The 9,811-nt window shown below is 33.3% G+C and overlaps 1 protein-coding gene across 1 annotated transcript; it reads right to left on the bottom strand.

The window, feature by feature from the left end:
* Positions 1 to 433: 433 nt before the first annotated feature.
* Positions 434 to 9,548, bottom strand: TRIADDRAFT_59150 (uncharacterized protein; the record flags this gene model as incomplete). The annotated part of the gene is made up of 18 exons (XM_002115006.1): positions 434 to 478; positions 631 to 742; positions 882 to 985; positions 1,069 to 1,189; positions 1,406 to 1,467; positions 1,686 to 1,803; positions 2,080 to 2,170; positions 2,554 to 2,667; positions 2,760 to 2,859; positions 2,939 to 3,013; positions 3,270 to 3,431; positions 3,591 to 3,694; positions 4,011 to 4,112; positions 4,848 to 5,003; positions 5,139 to 5,339; positions 5,373 to 5,562; positions 5,812 to 8,298; positions 9,537 to 9,548. The coding sequence occupies 18 exons, from the start codon at positions 9,546 to 9,548 to the stop codon at positions 434 to 436; spliced, it is 4,356 nt and encodes a 1,451-aa protein (XP_002115042.1).
* Between the last annotated feature and the right edge of the window lie 263 nt (positions 9,549 to 9,811).

Raw genomic sequence — 9,811 nt, 5'->3', positions numbered from 1 at the left:
ACTTCAATTGTAGCCCACGTAAAGCAGGATAAAACAAAAAAGTAAAGAGCTGATGCAATGACAGAACACTGGACCTACGTAGGGTCGATAAAAAATTTTGTAAGTAATCAATCCTGTTTCAATCTAATATACTACCCAAAATATTGTGAGTGGGAAGTGAAATAAGGCACGAAATCTCTGTTAGATTAATATTTTTTCCCAAACAATTTTGGCTTAAGAACTAATGTGAATCGAAGAAACTCAGCAAAACTCTTGCAATCGCTTAAATGATTATTGAAGTTACGTGCACTGATTCTATTAAAAACTTTAGAGTTTAAGATATACATTCCAAAGTCATTTCCAGTCGACAGTATAATGCTGTTTTATTCCCATGAATTGATGAAAGACTTGACTAGAAATATTTTATACTTGGTAGATTTAGCGCTTAGGGATTTTAGACATACACGTATTGTGTACGAATCCATGCCAAAATTTTTACCTGATGTACATTTAAAGCGTATATGATGTATATGGAGGAATGTAAAGTAGAAGACCAATAATTCAATAAATCAATTCTGGTTTAAAAAGCATACAGTATATAAAGAAATGAGGGAAATACAATCTGCAAATATTTTAGGACTGCAATTTTACCTTCGATACGTTCCTAGCCATGCTTTCCGCTATCATAAATAAGAGAGACGCAAAACCAGAAACTGCCGTCAAGTTAATTATAGGAAGAAACCGGGAGCAGAACCCACGAATTCTAAATTAGAAGAAAAGCTTATTTTCAGCCACTGCAGATCCAAAAGGTCCAAGCATTCCGTAAATATTTACATACGGCTACGCTAAAACTTTAAAATTAGGTAATACTCAGCGTAGTAGAGTAAAATATTACTACAAACCTTATTAAATAGATATAATATCCAAAAGTTAGCGTATTACAAACAAGTGATATCCCATGTGACATATAAATGAAACCTGTAGTTTGAAAGGTAATCCTAGAAGACTGCAGAATAAATTGAACAAGAGTAGTTGGAGCACTTGTATTAGCTGTACTTCTGCTACGGTATTAGTACTATGGTATCTTACGTTATCTTCATTTACAAATAGAGATAGTAAACCGATGTTACTATAATTCATGCAATTACAAATGGTACATGATGCATTGGAAAATGCAAATTGACAACCAGGATTCAACAAAATACTGCTCCTGAATGAAACAGAAGAAGAATTAAAGTGTTGTTATGTCACTGTATCATTTGCATAATACCATCTCGTCGAGATCAGAAAAATTAAAAGCTAACGTCCAAGTGTAAATAAATTATACTAATTAATGCACCAATAATGCAAGTCAATTTATTAGTAATACTAAATGAATACATTTACTTTGGATTAGCGAGTTCTCGAAAACCTATTTTGGATTTACCTTGGCTGATGACTCCAGTAGACACACATAGAATCTCTTCTGACACCGGTTATTAAGACCCGCTATAGAATATTAAAGTCATTTTTAATTTACGAAATACAACAGGTGAAGACTGTATCTAATTAGAGACAGAAAGCTAAGAGCGACAAAATCGTTAACGAAAATCTACGATGCTACACCAACATACAATGTAAAAAACTGATATTTATGTTGCCGGTATTCTATCTAAATGATCATTACTCCGTGGCTTTGTTACTTAATTTATCCCATATGCTCGAACCTGTTTGGGATGCTGGAATATAATTTTTATGGCCACTTTTACCGGAAAACGATTAATAGGTCCTATTCCGATCGAAACCATATCATCTAACGACATACTTTGAACTTCCTTAGCGTATCTTACAACAAAAATTTCAATAAAATTAGAAGCAAAACAGTAATTTAATTTTAATTTATGCTCTGATTACATTTCAAGCGATACTAAGCTTAAACTGACATGTAAAGTTTTGTAATCTTTAAAGATAAGGTAGCAGCTTCAGACGTCAGTTAAAGTGATGAATTTTGAAAAAATTTAATTTGCGCAAATAACTAATAATTGAATAATGGCTAATTTGACAAGGTAGCTAGGCACTATAGTACCTGAAAATTGCCTAGCTACCTTGTTAATTTAGTACCTTAAAACGGAGTTACTTTTGGCTATGGGTATAAATTCTGCTAAGGTCGTATATTTCATAAATGCAATGCAAAGACGGACATTATCTATTTCTGAAAAGTAAGAAAAAAAGACTCAGTATTTGCTTATTATCGATTGTTACGAGTCCTAAAATTTGTTGTAATATAAACGATAATAGTAATTCGATGCAAGCTTAGAATATAAGTGTTATAAGCTGGAATAAACAGTTTAACGTGCACTACTTTAAACAAAGTACAACAATAGGATAAAATACAAAATCCGAAATTAAGAGAAAGCGTAAACTGAAAAAATGCCGTCCTAAAAGTTTTGATGCATCTTTGGTATTAATTTAAATCTCTTTTATTTTTACTACAACGGTATTCATTAATCCGAAGGCGCGATGAAACAAAGAAAAAAAATTGTATAAAATCGAAAAGCACGTAATTGAACAGAAAATGCTAATTTATCGGAATACCCTTAAGCATTTCTTCAGAAAAAATAGCCGTCGTATAATCTCCGCGGGAAGTTTGTGAAGTAGAAAGCACAAGCGATTTATTATAGCCAGCTGGTAAAACTCTTAATTTAATTTCTATTTAGCAAAAAAAATTCAGGTAGTAAAGAAGTAAAATATAAAAATTATTTCATCATTTGATTTTAAAATTACATTTCATTAATAAATACCAATGTTTGAATGCTTAATAGATAAGGAATTCGTTAACGGATCTTGCCATCGTAACGCAATCTTCTTAAATGCATTAGCAACATCTACGACACTAACATTCTAATTAATTGTTAAGAGGACCTTATTTGTAAGTATTGAACTGACACATAAGAAAAAAGGTGTTCAATAAAATTCTAACCGACGTCATGGAAATACTCTGCCATTGCTGCTTTAGAGTTACATTTAAAATGCTATTCACAAGCAATGCGAAATCCTATAGGAAATTATAGTCTTAATTGATTTTTTAAAAAACATTAATAGCGTGCATGTCATTACCTACAGCTAAGTAGCTAAGCACGTAGTGATTGGTTACAATATCAGCAGATATAACAGTAATGTACTAACTACAGTATTGTATGCCCCGCATCACCCGTAGCAATAGTCTACCAATCTGGCGCGTTCTCAGAACGAGCCTGATTATACAATATTAATATTAATAAATACAAGGCCAAATTAATTTCGATACTTACTTGTAAAGTTTTATTTGCTACAGAATCGTTACAATCACGTGCAATTACGTTTAAGAATGAAACTATTGTGATTATTTCTCCAGTTATCATGTCCCCATTGATGCTATTTACAAGAGGTAATTCACGTGAGAGATAACCACAGTCATAAAAGCCAGATGAAATCTAAAAATTTCATTTATTTGTCAGGAAAACGTATTCGTCCATAGACAAAAATTTTAAGGAGAAAGCGTGTATCTGAAGTAATGACCTGTTAAAATTTAGATACTTGTACACTCAGTAGAACTGCACTAAGCATTATATTTTCGAATATCTCGCTATTACCGTTGCTTTTAATGAGTACAGCTGTTTTGTCATGCATTCGGTCAAATCAGGATTCTCCCACAAAGCAGCATTTCTATGCCTTCTACATTTTCTTTTAGCTATACCTTTAAATATTAATTGCCCTTAAATCATTATTAATTGTTATATACTATAAGCGGCTTGTTTTACTGTGTTAGCACTATATAATTTGAAGTTTAATATTGTTACTTAAAAGGTATACACAACATTTGCAACATAATTTCAAATTTTAAGAACAGCAATTCAATTAAAATAGCTATAGAATTCAGACCAATCTTATTTGTTTCAAACCGAAAATATCTACGGCAATTGCATTGCCTACTAAGACTTATTATATATACATATATATTTTTTATACATTATCGAGATATGCGGAAAGCGAAATTTAAACTAAAGGTTTACCCACGAAATTTTCAGGACACATTTGCAAATCAGTCTGGGTAGCTCTAGTTGCAGACCATTGTACACCTTGCTTTTTCTCACTTTTACAAATAAGATCGCTGTCTAATAAGATAATAAGGCAGTCAAGATATAGTAAAATTTGATGACACAGGTGCTCATCAAAAGAACTAAAATTAATAAATCTGAATGCACTGTTTAAATAATACATATATATATGTATTTACATACGTTTGGTAGTATTAAAGTAAACTCTCTATCTCTACAGTGAAAGGCAACCTATATCTATTTAACTTGTTACATTAATATTAACTTTTTAATATAGTCAGAACGGCACTGACGGATCCTTTCCCAGCTGAATTAGATGCGATGCATGATAGCTGATGATTTTCTGTCGTCAAATTACTAGCAAGAATCAGAATGGAGGTGTATCCTTTGTTTGAAATTGTAGCATTGGAATCTACCATTTGATGAAAACAGCAAATTGAAAAATATCCAATATAGCTTTAAATTCGATCGCCTAGCATATTATTTCAAATGACTGATTACAATTATATAATTTCTTGTATCTATTAAATTTGATAATTACAATTATATGTATTATAACATATTAACAGTGAACACCCGTTACGATAACGTAACGGGTAATCACTGCTAGTTCTAGTTATATTTAATAATGTAAATATTCATAATAATTTATCAAACGTTGAATTAACTTAAAACTGTACAATACATACAAAAACCATACTGACTATACTATTATAAAGATTCTATTTTATTAAAAGAATATGTAATGTCCCGATGCCACATTTAATTTATTTTTGCACCTCATAAACTTACTCGTCAACAAACTGCCATCGAGATACCATGTATACTGTATTGGTAAGGAAACTACGCCAGTCTGCGCAGTAATATTAATTATGCAGGTAAATAATGGCGTTTGTCCGCTTGTTATCGTTAATGGGGATAAAAATGGTTTCGGTTGAAGACCGACATCTGTGCAATTGCGAAATGTAAGTAAAACAATCCTTTCATTAGCAAGCATATAGAAATTAAGTTCAGAAATGGAGTACGTTGATAATTATAAGCAAGATCTACAGTAAGATTATGTACTGGAACAACGAAACTAACCTGTATCACAAAATTGGCCGATCCATCCAGGGGAACATGCACAACGATAACGATCATCTCGTACCCTGCAGTAGCCACGGTAACAAGGATGATTCTGGCAAGTCTGAGAAACTTCATCGGCTGATAAAAATATAGGTAACAATTCTCTGGATAAATATTTTACGGTTAATTTAAGGTGTAAGAGGAATACTGGTACAACATCTACATATTAACGTTGGGGTGGAGCTGACTTACCTAAATCAGGGGTTAGATTTGTCATAGTTATGTACACAACTTCGCTCTGAGGCCCATCGCCACCATTGTTGTAGGCATTTACGTTGAAGGTATAGACATAATTACTTAATAATCCAGTAATCACAGCAGACGAAACGTCGCCAATTCTCATCACATTTACCGCATCGCTATCATTTAAAGAATAGACAACCTATACATTTTACGATAGTCACCCAATTATTTTTTTGCACTGGAATTTTAAAATATGATTATTGCGTCACTAGACCAAAAATAAACTATAAATTTTTTTTCAAATGTAGGACACCAGTGCATACCAGTATATACAGTCCTGAACAGATCGAAATAGCTCGATGACCAACATTTTATCTCATATTTAGGTAAGAATGCCTAAGATACCTATCGTAGATCAAAATAAGTAGAAATTAAATATTCAGGTTACCTTATAACCATTGACTATCGATGATGCAATTTTTCTCCAAAATATTTGTACACTTGTTTCATTGATTTGGAAAACTTCTATTTTATCAGGCGCCGAACCTGGCGGTGCGAGTCCGGTTTTAACAAAAATTGGGGTGCTCATGTTTCCTTCACCATAGTAATTTTTGGTTTGCATCCTTACTTCATAAATAATGTTACTTCGGAGACCATGAATCATAGTTTGATAGTGACTAAGTAATCTGATTCTTGTATATTTCTGACCACGGTTATCCCGCTCTTTATGCAAAAGAAAATATTGAATTCCTGGACCACAATGGTATTCTCGAGGCAATGGAGTCCAGCGGACACTAATTACATCTGGCATACTTTTCGATCCAGTGGCTCTTACAATATTTGGTAAATAAATAGGAACAGAACCTTTGGTCTGCAGTTCAATAATTTGATTACTCTTACTCCTCCCGACACCGTTTTCAGCCACTACTGTAATTCGATATCTATTCCAAGGCGATAAGTTAAGCTTTGCCGTATTCATATTTGGAGATATATCAGGATTTGCTACTTTAAAGGATGTGTTGTTATTTACTTGGTAAAGTACTATAAACCGGATTAAAGGCTTAAAATTTTCTGATCCAGGAACCCAACTTATAAAAACACTTTTAGCTGTTAATTCATGATAAGTAATATTACGCACAGGATCAGGAATATCCACCACAATCAACTTAGTCTTATTAGCTATATATTTATTAAGAAATCGATCATCATATAGTTTAACTATGCAACTATAAATTCCAGTATAGTTGAATGTTGCATTTGATACCGTTAACAAAGAAACGAGAGGAGAAATGTGATAAATAATAATACCACTGCAATTACTCAAGTTCACGTCATCCTTTCGCCATTCCAACTGCATTAATAAACGAGCATCTTTTGTTACGCTACAAGTAAGGGCGAAAGAGTAATATCTCCGAATTAATACTTCCTTAGAGGAGTTAATAGATAAAATAGTCTGATTACGAACGACAACATTAATTAACTTAGAAGATTCCCCATGAGAATTTCTCGCCATGCAGCGATAAACTCCTTGGTCTTCCAAGACGACATCATGCAGCTTTAAGTTACCATTTTGGTACTTCTCAAATTTTCTGTTCGTAGTATTAATATAGTTTGTATCTCGGTAATACTCCATATCTGGTCTCGGACCGCCAAAGACGGCACACTGTAGGATATCTGTTGTGTGCAAAAAAAATGTTTGTGCCATTACAGAGCTAATAAACTTAGGTGAAGAGGAAATTACATTTAATCTGCCGTATGAGGCGATATTGTCGAAATTATTCTTGGCAATGCATGTGAAAATCTTCGAATCGTCCTTGGTCACAGATGAAATGACTAGATTGCCATTTGGGAATACTGAATACTTGGAATTATTTTTGATTTCATTTCCATTTGCAAACCATAAGTAAGTGATGCTGGATCCAGATGCAATACAAGGCCATCGAAATTCCGACTGTTGTACTGCAACGAAAACGTCTCGAACAGGGCTAATCCACTGTGGACGTCTTTCAACCTGTAGTTTGTATATAACTGTATCTTCACCGTAAACATTTCTAGAGTGACATCGATATCGATCGCTATCTTTACTGGTAACTGTTTTCAATATCAAACGACGTCCATTATTCTCATAGTTATATCTATCAAAGGGAAGAGGTCCTCCTGATCGATCCCAGTATATCAACGGCAGAGGTCTACCAACAGCAATACAATCAAGAACTACTGTACTAATCCCTTCGATTCTCTTCATTGTAGTAACCCTATGAGCTCCTTCAGAAAGTATCCGCGCTGCAAACGAACTTCTATTTGACTCACCAACAACGTTTAATATCTTCCAAATACTTTGACTCTCTTGTTTAAGAGATATGTTCAGATACTGATGAAAAACTTCGCTGATAATATGGCATCGATACTCATCGGTATCTAATTTTGTGACATAGCTAAAGTATAAATTGCCTGTCGCCGAGGAAACAAATACTCTTTTACCGTCTGCTGGATTCTGACCTGTTGATTTCTTTGTCCAATAGATAATTGAAGGCCATGGTTTAGTAGTAGAGACAATACCACATGGTAGGTAGGAATAGTTTCCCTCGCTCGCAATTACTGGTTTAGAATCTGACGACATCCATGGAAGTGCGAGAATCTCTAATGTAGCAAAACGACTAAGAGATATTCCTTCTCGCCCCTCAGCTATACATTGATAGCGACCTTGATCTGATGTTGACACGCTCGTGACTAGTAAGCTGCCGTTCGCGATCCTGACTCTTCCAGTCTCGCGTATTGCGGTATTGTCATGTAGCCACCTATAAGTAATATTACGTCCGCGTGCTAGGCAATGAAGTTGAACTGTTTCCATAACAGACGGAGAGATAGCCTTATCGCCAACATAATCTAATGGTTGTATATAAATGTCTAATAGAGAAGACCTGACCAAACCAAGCTGAAAAAGAAATATTGTCAATTTCATAAACGATTCTAATCCAAGCTTCATTTCGCACTACACTGTACTGGCTAATTTAATCATACAGTTTACCATACCTCGTTGTATGTATATGTACGGTATATAACTTTACAAGTAGAGTTCACACGTACTTACTGTAGAATAATACTATTACTAAACAAAATACAGTACATAAATCAAAGATATCCTTTTCTGGCATCCAAGCAGAAATTTATACCGTCTGTATTTTATCTAATCTTTTAGGCTAGGCGATTTTTTAACTTGCTGAAATATTTGTACAATATTATACTTATAGAAAATTTAAAATACTCGTAAATATAGTCAGTAAATTTTCTTTATAATTTAAAAATTGCTGTAATTTGAATTCCGCAAGTATAAAGTGAACAAGACCTTGTTATTCCTGGCTTAAATCGATCATATGATTCTATAAAATAACACTAATTAATTTAAAGTTCAAAATATGTGGACCACGTGACGAAATCTAAAATACCATTTAGTATACAGCGTCATTCACCATTATCAGCTATTGGTTAATTAATTTACGTAAACCAAAATTAAATTATTTTATAGCAGCCAGTAAGCTTCTATTCTCCGCATCTTTAATAAGTCGCTACGAGATCCTCCATGGTATACGAGTATCATAATATAAAAACTGATCTGTACAATCTCACTATTGAATGATTCCGTGATAATAGTAGGAGCCTAAAACAGAATAGTGTAGTTCTAAAAGATCAGATTTCTGAATTGATTTTATCCACGCTGAAAAACACTACAGTAGAATTACAAAAGTGGTCCACGGTATCGTAGAGACCATAAACGATGATGTAGCACAGTCTGTATACTGTTCTCTCCTAAAGGCCTTCATCACGTCGTTAATGCAAATGTTAGAATTTCATATTATGTCCGATAAAATATATTACCATCTCTACGTATTAAATTTACTCCCGGATTTGCCAGAGTCAGTGAACAATCTTAAAAATTTGTCCTGATCCATTGCTATTATAAAGTACATATACCCCGTTAGCTATTTCATAAGCAAGTAGTAAACTGTAGTCAAGAAAATCATGTTATATTTGATATAAAGTATTATACCAAGTGGATGTGTACTACGAAAATACTGGTTGCTCCATAAAGAGAATACGGTATTTTACCGTAGGGAACTCTATAGTATTTCTATTACTTGGCATTCGGTAAATAACTACTAAAAAGTTATGTACCTGTATAATCATGTTTATAATTCATTAGATCGTAGTTTAGATCTGTATAGATGCGGTACATTAGTCTCTCCATTCACACAAAATGAATTGCTTAACAAAATTGAAATAACTCCAGATAAAATTTATTTTGTATCAGTCTCTATTTACGGTTATTTACGATAAGTGTTAATAGCTATAGATAATTGGATGATTATAATTTGTCATACTTATGTCCCTGAGATCACCAATATGCAAATAATGTTCTATTGATGAACATGAAGTAGAATAGTTGAAAC

This window comes from Trichoplax adhaerens, genomic scaffold (genome assembly GCF_000150275.1).
Source record: "Trichoplax adhaerens TRIADscaffold_9 genomic scaffold, whole genome shotgun sequence".
NCBI classification, from domain to species: Eukaryota; Metazoa; Placozoa; class Uniplacotomia; order Trichoplacea; family Trichoplacidae; genus Trichoplax; species Trichoplax adhaerens.
This window is presented reverse-complemented; position numbering and strand designations above follow the sequence as displayed.